Raw genomic sequence first — 17298 nt, forward strand, 5'->3', positions numbered from 1 at the left:
TGCTTTGATGTATTCTTACTAGTTATTTCATAAGAACAGCATCAAAATAAGTAGATGCTTAAATTCTCTCCTTATGAAAGAACTTGTAGGAATACATCAAAGCAGTCACTCGAAGCCTCTGAGGAAGACTGACAGTTGGCAGCCAAAACTGTCGAAGACTGTACTAAAAAAACAACAACACAAAAATATCAATGTCATTCATAGCATTTAATAAGGTAATAAGAAGAAGTCATTGATGTGAGAATTGAAGTGATCCAAGAAGCATGATCCACTGAAGCAGGGGAACATCAGTTCATACATGTATAAAAGTCGTTAGAGATGAATAAGTCATTGACAGATTAACACCCACACACAAACGTTAATTAGTCGACTGATACTATATCTACTGAGAATTTAATGATGAAGTTTAGACAGAAACTAAATCATCTTTTCACCAAAAGACTAAAACTATGACTGAATTAAGATTTTTTGCTAAAATAAACAATGGTGGCCTAAAAGATTCTGGTTAAGGGCTCTCATTGATATGAATGGACTCTTTAACACTAAATGGTACAAAAGGGTAAGACAGGCTGTCAACCATAAGATAACAATCCCCTTACTCAGATTTTCTTATTTACTTTATATCTTCAATATGAAGGATGCAAAAAATAACCAATAAAGATGACAGCGAAAACATAGAAACGCCGCAACCTGAAAACAAACCTGGGTGCTTTTTCCTGAGGTAATTTGTTTTTGTTTTTTTTTTACATTTTAAATTGCAGGCAGGGCTCCACTTGGGTAGGGCCCATCTTCACTGAGTTGAAAATCAAAGTTAGCCCTCCAGCTCTGGGCTGGAGGGCTGAGAGCCAAACCACATGTGAGCCTCTGCTGTGTAATTGGACCCAGCACGATGCTTTGTGACTTCCAACACCTTTCAGCGTTCTGTTGAGGCATCTTCCAGCTTGTGTCCATATGGACACACAAGTTGGTGCCATAAATTCTCGGACAGGTGCCAGAACACGTCACTAGATGCCTGCACAATAACACAAGAATCTTAAAGACATAACTGGTTTTCTATTCTTTTTTCACCATTGGTGAGCTTTGCTGCCTCACATCCAGAATCATCATGGGTTTGTGCACGAGTCTTTCTATATATGCATGCATTTTTTAAACATAGACAGGGTTTCTTGTGTGGGTGTTCTGGTTTTGTCAATCTGCTCAATATCCTGTTTATGAAGTTGTATTGATATTTAATAATATGTCCACAGTTGAGCTGAAAGAGGCATTCTTTCATTGCTTTTGTTTTTCAGTTAACTTCGCTGTGGAATTGTTTCAAATTGGAACAATGACATCAAGAAGAAACCACAAAATATATGAATTTCAAAGGAAAAAACTGTCAGAGCGAATAAATTCATATTTCTCACACACTTACTCTCTGCTGTCTCTGAATCTACACCAGGAAGGCATTTCATGGCACCAACCATCTCCCAGGGCCAGGCATGTATAAAAATACGTATCCCTCTACTCTCATCAGCACCACCTTACAAACCATCTCAGGAGAAGCACCAAATTAGACATAGTCAGAGCAATTCAGCAAAAGGACCTCTACAAAATAAAGGGTTCGCCTCCTTCAAACAATATTTACTGCTGGTCTCTTCCTGGACTGTTAGGTCAGAACTTATCCTGGTGTTCACGAACAATGTGGAGAACTCGAGTAAGAGCGAGGGCTACACATCAATCTGGCTCTTTCCAGGTTAGGTCGGAACAAGAGTGGTGGGAAACACTTACCTGTGTGCTTTGCAACTCTACTTAGCGCTCACAGTAATTGTCTTTAACCTTCAAAAATAACAATAGACTAGACATTATCTTTATTAACTACACTAGTACAGTGCCTGTCGCAAGTATGCATTCATGTGGGAGCTTAAGTAGAGTTGTCAGTAATGAACAAATAAGTATGTGTTTGAAGGTTGGATGTAAAAAGCGGTGTACATATTCTGCAGTGCTACAAATGGGTATATTTGCGGGTGCAAAATGTGGGTGCAATTTCCCTGGTTTAATTCTATCTGGATTGTGCATAATAAATGTGTTTGTTGTTTGTTTTTTTTACTCATTTTTATGTATTTTTTTGTTTGGTGTATTTTTCTGTAATATGTGTTTTTTGGAGTCATTGAGTGTATTTTTGTATCTTTCTGTTGTTTTTTAGTGCATTTTTTGTATAATTCTTGTTTTTTGTTGCCATTGTAGTGTGATTCTGGAGTCATTTTTGTATAAATATTTAGTTTTGTGTATTTTGAGTCATTTTCATATTTTTGTTTGGTGTATTTTTCACACGCAGACCTTTTTTGCTTTATAGATAGATAGATAGATAGATAGATAGATAGATAGATAGATAGATAGACAGACCTAATTTACTGTTAGCTAATTACCAATCACTTCACTTCAATTAAATACAAACACAATACTTCTATTCCTATTCTGGTCACCATGGTGAAGGTTTGGGAAAACACTCTAAACAATAACACCCTGAGAAGCAAGCAATTTGTGAAAAATATACTTGATGAATAGGAATACAACCATTATGTTGGATACTTTATCAACAAAAATATGTACATTTAAGTTTTTAAAAAGTTGTTTTTATTTTGTAGGGCAAGAACCGGATGTGCTACCCCACATAGACTGCTTTTGACAGAGGTTGTCCTCAGACACTCTCCCTTAAGGATAACTGGGAGTGACGCAGGGCAGACGGAAAAACCGGGGCTTGAAGGGAGGAAGCAGGGACGGTGGTGATGCAGGAGAAGTGTGAGTGAATTCGACCCGTGTGTATGTGTGTGTTTGAGCACAGAGGACATGAAAATCACCTGTTTTGGGGCTTTTCTTTAAAATCTACAGCAAATTATAGACACCATTAGTCCTCTTCTGGCCAGAGCAGCAATAGACACTCCCAGGTAGGGTTGTTCATGCATGGTTGTGGTTATTATGGCTATGGTTATGGTTATGGTTATGGATGCTGTTACATATTTGACAGGTGGTTTGACCACTGAATGTAATGGATTTTTAACACAAATAGATTGATGCGGCTCCGATGGGGTTTTCCCCCCTAAATGGTGCTGATGCTGTTTGGCTGTCTTCAGCATGCATTGTCACGATGTTTTACTACATGCATCTGGTTCTTCCATGATTATTAGGCTACTTTTAATCATGCTACAGAGCTCTTATATCCTCCACTGAGGTGCCATCATCCTCTCTCCATCCTTTCAGCAAACCTCCATCATGAACTATCTTCGTCGGCGGCTGTCGGACAGCAATTTTATGTCCAACCTTCCTAATGGCTACATGCCGGACCTCCAACGCTCCGACCCTCCGCAGCAAAGTCCCGCAGTGTCTCCTGGGCCGACGGAGAGGCGCCAGTCCTCCAGCGGGCAGCAGCCGCCCCAGCAGCCGCCCCAGCAGCCTCAGCCTCAGCCTCAGCACCAGTCTCAGTCCGCTGGAGGCTTTTTCTCATCCATATCTAACGCTGTGAAGCAGACCACAGCCGCTGCAGCTGCGACCTTATCAGAGGCCGCGGACCGAGCTGGAGTCTCCAGCCATGCCAAGATCCTCCTGGTCATTGACGACCAGCAGACCGACTGGTGAGTGTGTGTGTGTGTGTGTGCGTGCGTGTGTGTGTGTGTGTGTGTGTGTGCCTATAACACTGAGAAGGTCATGTGACTGTAACCTTATACACACACGTGCAGTCTGGATCTGATCAAACCCAAAGTCCTAGATGATTTTGCACTTTTTCCACTAATGAAACAAATGTATTTGATAATCGCCGCACGTGCCAGACTGTTTATTCGTTTAAACATGAATAAATGATGAAAATTCTCCACTTGTATGATCAGTGAGATTATAGAGCTGCACGATTTTGGGCAAAATGATAATTGCAATTATTTATTTTTTTATCAATATTTTATTGCACTACTTTTAAACAAACAATATATGTACAGTTTACAATGCAAAAGTTAGCTTTAAATAAGAATGATGCAAAAAAAAAAAAAATCACCCAATAATTTAAAATGTACCAAAACCTAACAAAATAAATACATTATTACAGATTGCAGAGCCAATATTTTAAATGTAAATATTGCAGACGATCAGATTTATGTAATTGTGAAATTAGGGGTGTCCCAATCCAATATTGATATTGGATATTGGTCCGATATCAGCCAGAAAACAAATATCGGATTTTATCGGACTGCATCTAAAATCTACTATGTATATATATATAGGGATGTCCCAATGCAACTTTTTCACTTTCGATACGATACCAACATTGCAGCCTTGATTATTGGCCGATACCGATATCGATCCAATACGATATTGGCACGGATCATACATACTTTTATTCCTTATTTTGTAGTGTGGAATGTTAGAAAAGGTTTGATCAAGTGATGTTACTCAAACAGAGAACAATAGTCAGCAGCAATAGGTATGAGAAAAACTGACCTATTTATTATTAACCAATTGGTTACATACATGTTAACCTTCAATATAATATCTACAGTATTCTACAATGGAATAAATATTACATAATCTATATCGTAGATTTTAGATGATCGATATTGGTATCGGCCAATACACAAGGCTGCAATAGCAGTATCGGAAGTGAAAAAGTTGAATCAGGACATCCCTACTAGAAATACCTAAATCAATACAGTTAATGTCAGAGAAGCCAGAGGGTGACTGAACATAAAAACATTTCACCATTCCACCATCAAACCAAGTCTGCAATTTAATAACAGTAAAACATATTAACCCAGGGGTGTCAAACTCAATTTAGTTCAGGGGCCATATTTTAGATTTTAGGTGGAGATAGCAAATCATTTCAGCATTATTGTACTCTAGTTTGCAATATGTATCAATGATGTGTAAAATGTGTAAGGCACTGACAATATCCAAGCAAAAAGTGACAGATATGCAAAAAATGTGAGAGTTGTGAAGTTTCATTTATTTTGTGTGCTTGGAGGGGCTGAGATATTTCCAATTGAATTAGTTGGTAATTTACACAGTGATTCATGTTTTCTCTGTCATTTTTACTTTGTCCAGCAGAAATTGGATGCTCTAAAGGGCCGAATTTGACCCCCGGGCCCTGAGTTTGACACTTGTTGCAACAATGCTTCTGTCATTGGTGTTGGATAACCATTTATCTCATGATTTAGGCTTTTGTACAACATCACCTAAAGACATTTATACAGAACCAGCATGTATATTATTATTTACAATAATAGTTCAAATGAATCATTCATATTTTGCACCTTAGAGGTTTCCAAGTTGGTTATCAGGCCTGCTTCATTGACAGAAACCTGTGTGTCTACATTATTCGGGGTTGCAGGCTTCGGTCTTGTGATGTTTTCTTCATTTGATCAATGATGCAAATATTACAGCTCAGTGTGTGTTATCCTGCATATGGCATCCTATCACCAGGTAGCAGTCTTGCAGGTTAATTGTTCCAATGCAGAAAAAAACAACAAAAAAAAAAACAAGATGTTACTATAATCATTTTTATTGCAGCTGACAACACACAATTGTTTTAAAAGTGAGTAATATGTGCCAATCACACACAAACTTCCTTTACAATCCCTTACTGGTTGACTTCCATCTTGATTCTTGGTGATAGTGATGGCAGATATTGAAAATATATAATTTCATAATTCACATTTGGTATTGTTTAATATGTACTCATATATCTAAAAAAAAATCTCAAATTGTATATGTTTTTTGTTCTAGGGTGAAAGTTTTCAGAGGGAGGAAAGTCCACGGTGAATTCGACATCAAGGTGGAGCAGGTGAGTTTTTACATATGTATATAACTATAATCTGTTTTATAGTGAGATTATTCTCACTCCCCTTTTAGAATGAAAAGAAACATGCATATGTATGTTTATCAAGATTAAAATGCTTGCTTTTCAAATGGATTTGTTAAAAAGGGCATGTAACTTTAATCCATTTATCCAATAACTGCATCACATAAATCTGTATATCTCCTATCTCTGAGCCTTGCCAATGACAATACAACATCATTGACTAATCAAATTCAACCCTTCATGCTTGGCCAGTGTTTATATTTAAGCACACACAGTGACCACTAAAAGCCCTTCAAATGATTAACGTCTCTCAGCTTTGACAGAAACTGAAGCAGTTCCAGTCATTTCTCTGGCTGAAGTGCTCCTCCTTGACATCTGATTTGATCCAAAGGTCATTCTGATGGATGTATATTTTCATATTCAACGATGGTTCATTGTAGGCAAACAAGTTTTTGTTACTTGGGATTGTCTATTGTGGTAAAACGTCTGTTTGAATGTCCAGGATTGGACTGGGACCAGTTCAAGGTATACACGTACTTATCAGCTCCAAGTCTAAAAGTATCTGAAATAAAATTGTTTATTTTTTATTTTTAAATTCCAACTAACAGTAAAGATAGAAGTGAATCAAAAACATTTAGTTATGTTGAATATATGATAGCCTCCCTTGATACTTGCTTGTGTATAAATGTTGTTATCTATTTTGTTTTTATATATATATATATATATATAAAAGGCCTTAATGGGGGACTTGTACATAATTTCATTCTGTAGATGTTCACATAAGCACAAATGACAATTAAAAATCCTTGAATCTTTGAATATTGGGATCATTATAATGTCTCCTTTTTTACACTTTACAATGACTGTGTTCCAAATGGCATACTCTGTACGATGCTCTACAAAGTCAATGAGTATATACTGTCTACGACTAAAAGTATGGTTAGGAGGATTAGGAGGATGATCGTTCCCACTGCAGTATACTTCCTTTCCCAAGATGCATTTCGAACCTACAACGACAAAAACCTGAAGCACACTCACTGAGGTTAAATATCTCCATTAATTCGCCAACTTTGAAAGTTCTGAAAGTATTTTAAGCGAGAAAGTGACCAAGTAGAATATCAACATCTGGTCATTTGATCCATAAAACTCACAGAAACATATTTGATGGGGACATTTCAAAGATTTTTGAAGACCTGTCTTTGTGCCACTGACAAAACTTTCAGTTAACTTCAAAACAAGAGTCCTATTTACAAAAGCATTAAAAAGTAATGGAAGACAAAATGAGATGCTTTTGTTTTGAAAAGAGGACGTTTGACTTTTAGCTTGAAGCCGATTCCAGGACAATTTTACCTTCCGCTCGCAATGCATCATGGGGCGGTTGAGTATGACTAGTGTGCCCACTGTGCATACTTCAAAAATGTCCCAATATAGTGTACATCCGGGTATTTCTTGTTTACTTAATCCTTCCATACAATCTAATGTAAACACACTACATACTAATTTTGAAGTCAGACTTACTATGGGTCGTCATCATGCTGGCCTTGTTAAACCCTCTAAACAGAGACATCTTGAAGTAAATTAAAATCTTCATCTTAGTCTCAAGCATGTGTCCCTCAGTGATTAATGTTAATGATTTTGTTCTTCGCTTGTATAACAAAATCCAAATATACAGTATATCGCCGAGCCTAGCCAGTTTACCGAGCTCATGTGGAAAAAGTCATTCGTCTCTTGCCATTGTTGAGATCCTCTTCAACAGATTAATTTCCATAATGTCCTTTCAGGCAGAATTCTCTGAAATCAACCTGGTTGCCAATGCCACTGGAACTTACAATGTCAACTTGGAGGCCTTTAGAAATGGGCATAAGGTTAATAAGTAAGTATCTTGCTAAATATTTTCACTCAATTATGATAGAAACTAAATTGTTGATGGCTCCCAACTGGTCTGGGTTTGAGACCTACAGTATCATCAGCTCCAAATAAGCACCAAATCAATGAAATTGTTTCTACAATAACAGTTTTTTTTTTAAATTTTTCAATACCTTTTTTCTATTATGTTTGTAATTTATTTCTGATGTTTTACATCAATTATGTCCTTAGGACTTTTAGGCCAGACTTTGTGCTGATCAGACAGCATGCCTTTAGTATGGACAAGAGCGGAGACCACCGTAACGTAGTGATTGGACTGCAGTATGCTGGAGTGCCCAGTTGCAACTCTTTGCACTCTGTTTACAATTTCTGTGACAAACCGTGGGTGGTGAGTAGTATTAATTTTAATTTGGAAGAATTCTATCCCATTTGAACATGGAGTGTGTCTTAAACATCTGGTGTTTTCTGCAGTTTGCACAGATGTCCAGACTTCATAAGCAGCTAGGCTCTGAGGAGTTTCCCCTGATTGACCAGGTTTACTATCCAAACCACAAGGAAATGGTGAGTTTTAGATTCATCCAGAGTTTATTTTTCAAGTCTCTCTACTATAGACATGGGCAGCTGTGCAGCCCGGGGGCTAAATGTGGTGGCCAAATACACAGAATGACTCCAGGAACACACAAAAACAACAACAAAAAATATGAAAAATTACAGATAATTCATAAATTGACAACCATAATGCATACAACAACAGCAAAATTTCACAAAATGAGTCCAAAAACACACGAAACGAGAACAAAATACACAAAAATACCCAACATTACAGAAAACACACAAAATGACAACAAAAACACACAAAACCACAAGAAAACACACAAAATCACAACTGAAACACACAAAACGGCAAGAAAAATTGACAAAAACTCCACATAAACACAAACAAAACTCTTAGTTCTGTGCAGCATTAATGCCCAGACTGGTCATGCTTCTAAACGCTGACGTGAATGTCGATAATGTGGCCCTCGGATCAGGCAATTGGATTTTTGTGTCCCCCACTGCGATAAAAAATGTTCATCTCTGCTCTACAGAGTTTGTACTCTGAAGCACAATAAACAAAAATATGTTTGGTTACTGTAATAAGAGTCATTTTTAGTGGTCTGTAGGCTGCATGTGGGAATGTGATTGATTGTCTTAATGTGGCCCCGTGATGCCTTAAAAGTGGGATGATATTGTAATCTCGTCAATAGAGATGTTTTGTCACCGTTTTGCAGCCTAGATAACTTTAAATGCTGGCTGATAACCTTCTGTGATGCAACAACCTGTAACACTGCATTTCTGCATATGATTAATTAATTCAATTGCCATAGCAACACAATAAAGGTTATAAAATGTCTGGGACTTATAGGTGTAATTGCTTTGATTGATCTAGTCATAGTGGGTCGAGACCTGGATGAATGGATTGATGGCTGGGCAACTAATTGCTGGTGTGATCTTAACTGTAATATATTGATGCAATTTGTGTGTCGGTCATAAAAGCCTGTGATTGTGTTCTGGTTACAGATCACAGCCCCTCAATTTCCTGTCGTGGTGAAGATGGGTCATGCTCACTCAGGGATGGGAAAGGTATCGTTAGATTGTACCAGGGACACCAAATAGCAGAGAATGATCTCAGTGATTTTAATGAGATTCTTCTACCTCAGGTGAAAGTGGACAATCAGTATGACTTTCAAGACATTGCGAGTGTCGTGGCCATCACAAAGACTTATGCTACTTCCGAGCCTTTCATTGATGCAAAATACGACGTCCGTATTCAGAAAATTGGTATTAATTACAAAGCTTACATGTGAGTGAGAAGAGCACTTTGTTCCTACAAATAGCTTGAATTAGAGGACTAAGGCAAAGCTAATGCACAGGTATGTTTTTGTAACATAGGAGGACATCCATTTCTGGCAACTGGAAAACCAACACTGGCTCATCTATGCTTGAGCAGGTGGCCATGTCAGACAAGTAAGAGCACGTCAGTAAATGAGGGGGGGAAAAAAGTGTCATTCATATGTCACATTGGATTATATTATTCCTGTGTGAATTGCCAGGTATAGACTGTGGGTGGATTCCTGTGCAGACATCTTTGGAGGCTTGGATATGTGTGCTGTGGAGGCTCTGCATGGTAAAGATGGCAAAGATTACATAATAGAGGTAAGGGGAATCAAACAATATCAATAATGTTCATATAAAATATTTCTGGTATTTATAAAATAAATTATTGCTTGAGGTGGATGACTGTTCAATGCCACTGATTGGAGACCAGCAAGATGAGGACCGAGTCCATATTGCAGAGATGGTGATTTCTAAGATGAACCTGACTGTTACTCGCACTTCAAGCCCTTCCACAGTCCGTGCAGGACAACCGGCACAGGTACAGAACCAAACACAAATATTGGCCCTCATTTATCAACATTGTGTGAAAACGGGTGCAAATTTGAGTGCACATTTGCTCGTACGACAGCACCAACGTGTGATTCATGAAACATTTGTATCTGACCAATTCCAGCATACAAATGACCGGATGTTGATACATTTGGTGGCTGAATTTGATCGTCATTAACATGATATGCCCTCCTGTTTTGGAGCCCCCCCCTCACTGAGGTCAAACAAGAAAAGAAGCTCTTCCAAGATAAAAAATCGGCATCCTCACATCTGAGGTGGAGTAAAACAAAGGTGTGTTTTTTGAAAGTGTGAAAACTGGAATTAAAGAAGCGCATTGAACTCTCTGTGGAAGAGGATCAGCAACTGAGCAGGTGAAGTGTGCCTCCGTGTGCACTGCGAGCAACTTCACAACAGAGACACACGTGGATGTGACATTTATATCAACCTCAGTTTGCACACTTTAGGCAAAAAAATACCACATTAAAAGAAATTAATAATAGAAAAGCTTAAAAAATGCGCATTCCGTGTGTGCATTAAGTGAACCTATGTGCTCCTGCTCGGTAGCACAGTTTATTAGCGGGGTTGTACGGTATTCAGTGAAACGTGTGCTTTTTAAAAAACATCTTTTATTTTGTTTATTTTGTTTTAATGGTGCATTTAGATCTGTTCTGAATTTGCGTCTGCTTATACGTAAATGACTGCTGAGGTTTCTTTAATTTAATTTTTTATTTTCATTCTCAGTCAGATTTGGATGTGCTGCACCACAAATCCACACACTCAGACTTACGAGCACAGTGTACGCTCACGTAAGAATTGATGAATACCGAAGCTTGCATGAATATGGTGGAATGCATGTTGTACGCTCAGGTCTGAACGTATGAATGGTTGATAAATGAGGGCCGTGTTTGCCAGTTTATAGTCTTCATTTTCTCCCTCTCTACTCTGTTTTGACTTTGAATAGGACAAACAATGTTTGTCCAGGAACTCATAACTGCTCTGTGTTTTGTAGAAAGCAGCATCTCCTCAGCCTGTCTCACAACCCAAAGGATCACAGTCTCAACAGCGTCTATCACCTCAGGGTGAGATTTCATTGTTCTTTAAATATTAAGAAACATTTTGAACCAGAATTTTTTTAGTTTCATGTTGAATATTTTTTTTGAATCAGGAGGTCCTCAGCAAAGTCCCCCTTCTCAGCAGCGCGCGCCGCTACAGGGCCAACCTCCTGTGGCCAGTGATACCAGTGCCCAGGCTAAGGGTAACCAAGGAGCGGCTCAGAGATCTGCTTCTGGTCAGGGCTCTCCTCAGCGAAGCCAGGGGGGTTCTCCCCAGGTTCAGAGGCAACAGTCTGGGACGCAGCAGCAGAAACCAACCTCGGGGGGCCAACCGCCACAGCAGAGGCCTGCTAACCCACCCAGGCAGCAGTCACAAGGTGCGTCCCAGCAGCAGAAGGCTCCTGGTCAGCAGGGCCGCACTGGTGGAGCCACCACCCAGCAACCTCGACCTGCCGCTGCTCAGGGCCAGGGGGGCCCAGGGGGTCGGCCCCCACTGCAGCAGAAGCCTCAGTTACCACAAAAACCCAGTCAGGACGGTGGCTCTCCTCAGCTTAAGTAAGTATATGAGTATAAAAACACTCAATGATCAGCTTTATTAGCCTAAAACTTACTGTTGATGACGACAGAAGCTGAGAAGCAGCCAATTGTGTTAGTTGTATTATTATTTTTGTTTTGTTTTTTAGACTAATTTATACGTATCTAGTCATTATAAAGACAAAGATCAATGATGATTAAGGGGATGACTAGAGTTTGATCTATTTATCAATGAATGGCTTCTTGGAGATCAAATTTGTTTCTCTGAACACATATTACCTTCTTTCTGGCACTTATATTTCAAAATAATTTTTCCCAAACGAGGGAAAATCTACTTTTCCTTTCCTCACCACAAGAGGGCAAATATATTAGTTTAGCTGTAAGAATCGGTTTGGCTTTCCTTTTGATATAACATAAACATTTACCTTGTGTTAACACCATTAAGAAGTGCCATTGGCCTTTCTCAGTCTCTGTGGACATGAACAGATGATTCTTTGCTATCTTTGATTGTAATGAGAGATGCATGCTGCATTTCAAATCCACTTCCATCTGCTACAAATCCACCCGGCTGCACATGATTCATAGATTTTTGTAGTTACAGTTTGTGCTTTGTTTAGCATGACATTGTAATACAATAAAATAATAACAGAATCCGTCAAAAATCAATGACAATCCTTGTCTGAAAAAATAGAAAATACATTCCCTCCTGTTTTATTATAGTTATTATATAAGAAATAAATACATTTTGTAAAAGCCTTTTAATGCATTGAATTTGCACGTTTTGTGCTGTGCATTCCTTGGTTTAGTTTACACAACCTTTACGTGTCTTTGACAAATCAGAACAATCACATATCCATGACAGTCTTAGAATAACTGAATCTAATCCTTTGATTCAAGCTGAATGTTTAGAGAGTTTCAATGTTGGCAATTTCTTGCTTTAAAAAACGGCAAAATTCCCAGTTTCTTTAAAATTTACATATTAAAAAAGAAAAATCACTTCAGGAAATTATGCTCAATGGAAACCAAGTTGATTAAAACCAAAAATAATTGAGATTCAGGCAATTACTAAATTACATTTTCATTAAAATACAAATTAAAACTTGTACTATTCCTAAACTTGCTGTTTTGGTCATTATTAAATGTTATAGTGTTATGAACTGAAAATCTATCTATCTATAAAAGCAAGGAACGTCTGTGTGCTTGTGTGTGTGTGTGTGTGTGTTTGTGTAGCTAATATCTCCCCGACGCGGTATCTGATCGACCTGAAACTTTGTCAACGGCTTGCATCCATTGTGTGCATCAGTAATTTTGGAGTCATTTGGTCATTCCAAAACCAATTTAAAACTAATATGAAATGACCAATCCACACTGTGGAACTCCTGTCAAACATTGTTTTAGAACACTGATGATGTCATCAACAGTGATGTCATCAGAGTTCCAATCAGAATGTTCTAACTGATGATGTCATCAACAGTGATGTCAACGGTGTTCCAATCAGAATGTTCTAACTAATGATGTCATCAACAGTGACGTCATCATCAGTGTTCAATTCTATGCTAATGCTAATGCTAAGCTAATGCAGTGCAACACTGTCTGTCTGTACATGATAACTTGAAAAGTTATTAACGGATTTTGATGGAATTTTCATTAAGGAACAGCTGATTACATTTTGGTGATGTTCTGGCTACCAAAAGAAAAAAATAAAATATATGTCATTCATTTTCCCATCCACACTGTGGAACTCTTGTCAATATGAATACATACCTCAGATGGGCACTGTACTAGTTGTTATAAATCCAAGATACCTGCATGCATGAATCTGCATTCTGAGACATTATTTGATTTTCATTTCACAGTTAAACGATAGTGTGGCTGAATGATTTCAGAGAAGAAAGGCACTTTCAACCTTTCATCTCCCTCATTCTGCCTCTGTTCTGCCAAGCTGCGGTCATTTCATTTCAAGGGTTTTGCTGCATGACTTTAATCGCCTCTTCCTCTCCTCTATCAGCATTTCCTCTCTTTATAGCAAATCCCAGTCTCTTACTAATACCTTCAACATTTCAGAAACCCAAGCCCCACGAGCCAGCCTTAGCCAGGACGTGGTGAAGGCTGAGACCGTTCGTAATCTTCGCAAATCTTTTGCCCGTCTCTTCTTTGACCGAGACAGCATGAGCACCCACTGACCCATCCCAACCCTGAAATACACACCAACAACAGAACAGACCCCTTTACCATCAGCACCCACGGACCCACAGGATGCAATCTCTAACACACAGGGGTCTGAGCTTAAAACCATGCACATGATACTCACTGTCTAATCGGCCCAAACCTGGTCAAAACACACCAATATACACGTAAGCACTGAACATTCCTCACTTTGCCTCGTGCGTATATTCTAGTAAGTCATGTACTACACTGGAACCTTATGCACAGCATTCAAAAGCTCATATATGCATGATCCTCACTCATAAAAATAAAACACAAAGATATACTGTTCGCTGGTGCTGTAAAATCATTGTGCTCTTTATGTTGGATTCATGAACTGTACAAAAGTTATCATAGTAGGGAGGCTCATTTCTATACAGTATATGCAGATTTTAAAAGCAAAGCGGTGGTTGCTTAAAAGTAATACGGTAAAAAATATGCTAAAAATGAAGAGGTTTTAAACTATTAAACTGTTATCAACTGCAGACATGCCTAATGCAATCTTTTATTCTAACCTAATGTTGCAAATAAGACATTTCTCTGGCTAGAATATGGGAAATGAAGTAGAAAACTAAAACCCTGCTTTGCTCACCTAATACCCTTCCTTAAGATGGTTTTTCTACAGTTCTAAGATCATTGCCGATGCACACTTTGAGTGTACAGTAGTTAAAAATGTTGTTATCGCCCATGATCATTTCCTTGCTGCATGCCAACAGATGGCAGTGGTTGCGTTCCCCTCAAACATGAATTTGGTGCTTGTAACTGTGTCGTCACATAGATTAGCCTTGTAGGTGTTGTGAGTTGGTTGTTGCCCCCCCTTTTTTTTGTCACACAAAAAAACTAGCTTTTCACCTTAACAGCGTTCCTTACACAGATAAGAGCGTCAAATCAAATGGAGCTGTCTCAGGGAAGTCCACTTGATTGTGACACTTGTGTGTGTGGGTGAGGGTCTTCCACCGCAGTCTTTTTTTTTGTGTGGACATGTCGTAGTAATGAAGAGTAATGAAAGAAAAGCATGCATTTCAATGAGGTCCAAATGTTTTATTAATGCTGTTACATTTGCACACAGAGTTTATTGCAGAGTTATACTTGAATACAGATACATAGACCGATGTGTGAAGTCTACATTTTCAGGTTTTTACATCTGGCACTTGGCAAAGCAGCAGCTTTGTTCTATGTTGCTATAGATAAGGGTATACTGCAGTCATTGTAGGCAGCTGGGAGTCATTGAGAGGAAAGTGTCTTGACTTCCAAACATTAGATGTGGTTACAGTGGATGCTTCTTCTAATCTGATTAGAAGATCATATATTGTACCATTTACATGGATTCTAACTGAACCAATTAAACTTGATTCATTTTCAATGAATTGGTTCAATCTAATGGTTCTAAGGGGATTACGTGACATAGTTTTAATTTCAATATGATGTAAAAAAAAAACTACCTTTTGGAGTAGATTTCTATGGATGTAACGAGACTGACTCTAACGTTTGACCATACGTAGCCAAGGAATATCCAATACACTTGGAGTTTCATCTATTCATCACAGAAATACAGTAAATATGTAAAGGAAGAGATGTGTAATAAGATTCAGCACCATCTCTCCTTTGCAGTGGAAAGAAAAAAAACAACTTTTAATCATCACAATTCAAGCTTAAACTGAACATTATCCAGGCACTAAACACAGTCTTCCACATGGGAACATTTTAATTGAATGTTGATATTTTATGGCAATATAAAGCTTTTTAAAGAATGATATAAATGAATATCCATGCTGCCTGTGTTCCTCAGTCTATCTGTGTTGTCACAGTGACCCCTTGTGCTCAGTAGTGCTTTAATCGTGGTTCTGTAACTGGTCAAACCAAATTTGATGTGTCTCTTACAAAGCTCTGGCTGATCCAGATTGCAACGATGTTCTCTGCTGCTAGTCGTGCTTGATGATGTTTTTTCTGCAATATTTATTTTTATGTAAAAACATTTTTTTTCATGTTTAAAGGATTGTACATCAGTTTGTAAGGGCTGTATTTTTACCTTTACAGCAGCGTTTCCCAAACTATTAGACCCAAAATAAGTCACAGACCAATTTTATTTTTACCAATAATTGGTAAAACTTAACATAATCTGTAACGTATATATTTTCCAAATTAGATAGTAAATCAATAGTGCTTTTGGCTCGTATGCTACATACTGTATGACGTTTGAAAATTTAAAGGGTTAATTTTATGATGTGGTTATATTTTGGGCCCTGTGCCGTCACAGTTTTTGGCTTTCAAGACATTTTTGGGTCTTGAGTTTGGGGACCATAGCGTCCCATCAACTGTGCATCATCACACAGTTTTTTTTTAAAGCAGTAAATGCTACACAGATTGTCTAACTGGTGTAAATGAGCCGTTACTCCAAACGTAGACAAGTAGCTTTGATAAAAAAAACATTGTCCTGTCAGCTATAAGACTCTTATGAGACTTATATGATCTGCTCCAACAATTCCAGAGGCAAACATAGGACAAGCTGTGATGTCAATTCTGATTTATGCTTTTCATAATAGACGGATTGTTTTCCCTTTTGTTAAAAAAAAATGTTTGTGGTGCATCTATTTGACTGTGAATGTACTTATTTTGGTTTTCGTAGCAAGTTTTAGTGTCTCATATATGTGCAGCGTAAACATTGTGAAGAGATTAAAGCCTTATGAATCTGGGATGAACTGCTTGTCAGGTATTGGCCTGTGAGAAAATACATCATAAATGTTTTTTGTTTTTTTTGTTTTTTTCCAATAGATATAAGATGTGGCTAATTGTAAACTATGGTGACATGTGAGTTAAATATAAAAGAAAATAAAAAATGATGTTATATGCAACACAGCTATATGATGTGAAAATGAGTATGAGTTACTGAAACATGCACAAGTCTAATAAAGTCTATGATTAACTCTAACTGGGTTTTTTTTTATTTTTAACATCTATTTACTTGCATCAAGATGTGTGAAATAGCACGTTCAGTCTAATGAACGTTTAATTAAGCAGGCATGATTATCACCTTCAGGTGTGTATAAGCCTGGGAAATCACAATCAGATTATTGATCCCAGTGGGAAATTACTTTCTTTTTTTTTACAGAGGCTCCAGAAATATTTTTGATGAAAAGAACAAAGAAAAGAAGAAGAAAAAAAAAACATAATTAAGTAAAAGACTGTTAATTAAATAGAGATTAAATACAAATGCACACATTCCAGTAAAATATAATACAAATGTCAGGTGCAGCCTGGTGCTGAAGGTGGACATGGAAAATTGTGGGATATGGAATTGAAAATGGGAAATTTGCTATAGGATAAGGAATGGGGAGATTGAGGTTAGAGAGATTTTGACTAATGGATGTTTACAGAAAAGTAAATAGAGGAGAG

The 17298-nt window shown here is 37.9% G+C and overlaps 2 protein-coding genes across 4 annotated transcripts in view; both read left to right on the plus strand.

Annotated features, from left to right (window-relative positions):
- gapvd1 (GTPase activating protein and VPS9 domains 1) overlaps positions 1–17298 on the plus strand; it is a 748782-nt gene that overhangs the window by 661343 nt on the left and 70141 nt on the right. The window lies entirely within an intron of this gene.
- syn1 (synapsin I) lies at positions 2673–16834 on the plus strand. 3 transcript variants are annotated; one of them, XM_028456986.1, is made up of 15 exons: positions 2673–2778; positions 2869–2924; positions 3238–3608; positions 5746–5803; positions 7603–7694; positions 7919–8075; positions 8159–8248; positions 9248–9310; positions 9388–9530; positions 9620–9694; positions 9781–9883; positions 9960–10103; positions 11124–11193; positions 11280–11721; positions 13727–16834. In XM_028456986.1, the coding sequence occupies exons 3-15, from the start codon at positions 3250–3252 to the stop codon at positions 13881–13883; spliced, it is 1953 nt and encodes a 650-aa protein (XP_028312787.1). In that variant the 5' UTR covers positions 2673–2778; positions 2869–2924; positions 3238–3249; the 3' UTR covers positions 13884–16834. The 3 variants fall into 3 exon arrangements, with proteins under 3 accessions (XP_028312787.1, XP_028312785.1, XP_028312786.1); XM_028456984.1 differs by having other exon boundaries at positions 13765–16834; XM_028456985.1 differs by lacking the exon at positions 2869–2924 and having other exon boundaries at positions 2681–2778; positions 13765–16834.

This window comes from Gouania willdenowi, chromosome 9 (genome assembly GCF_900634775.1).
Source record: "Gouania willdenowi chromosome 9, fGouWil2.1, whole genome shotgun sequence".
Classification (NCBI taxonomy): Eukaryota; Metazoa; Chordata; class Actinopteri; order Blenniiformes; family Gobiesocidae; genus Gouania; species Gouania willdenowi.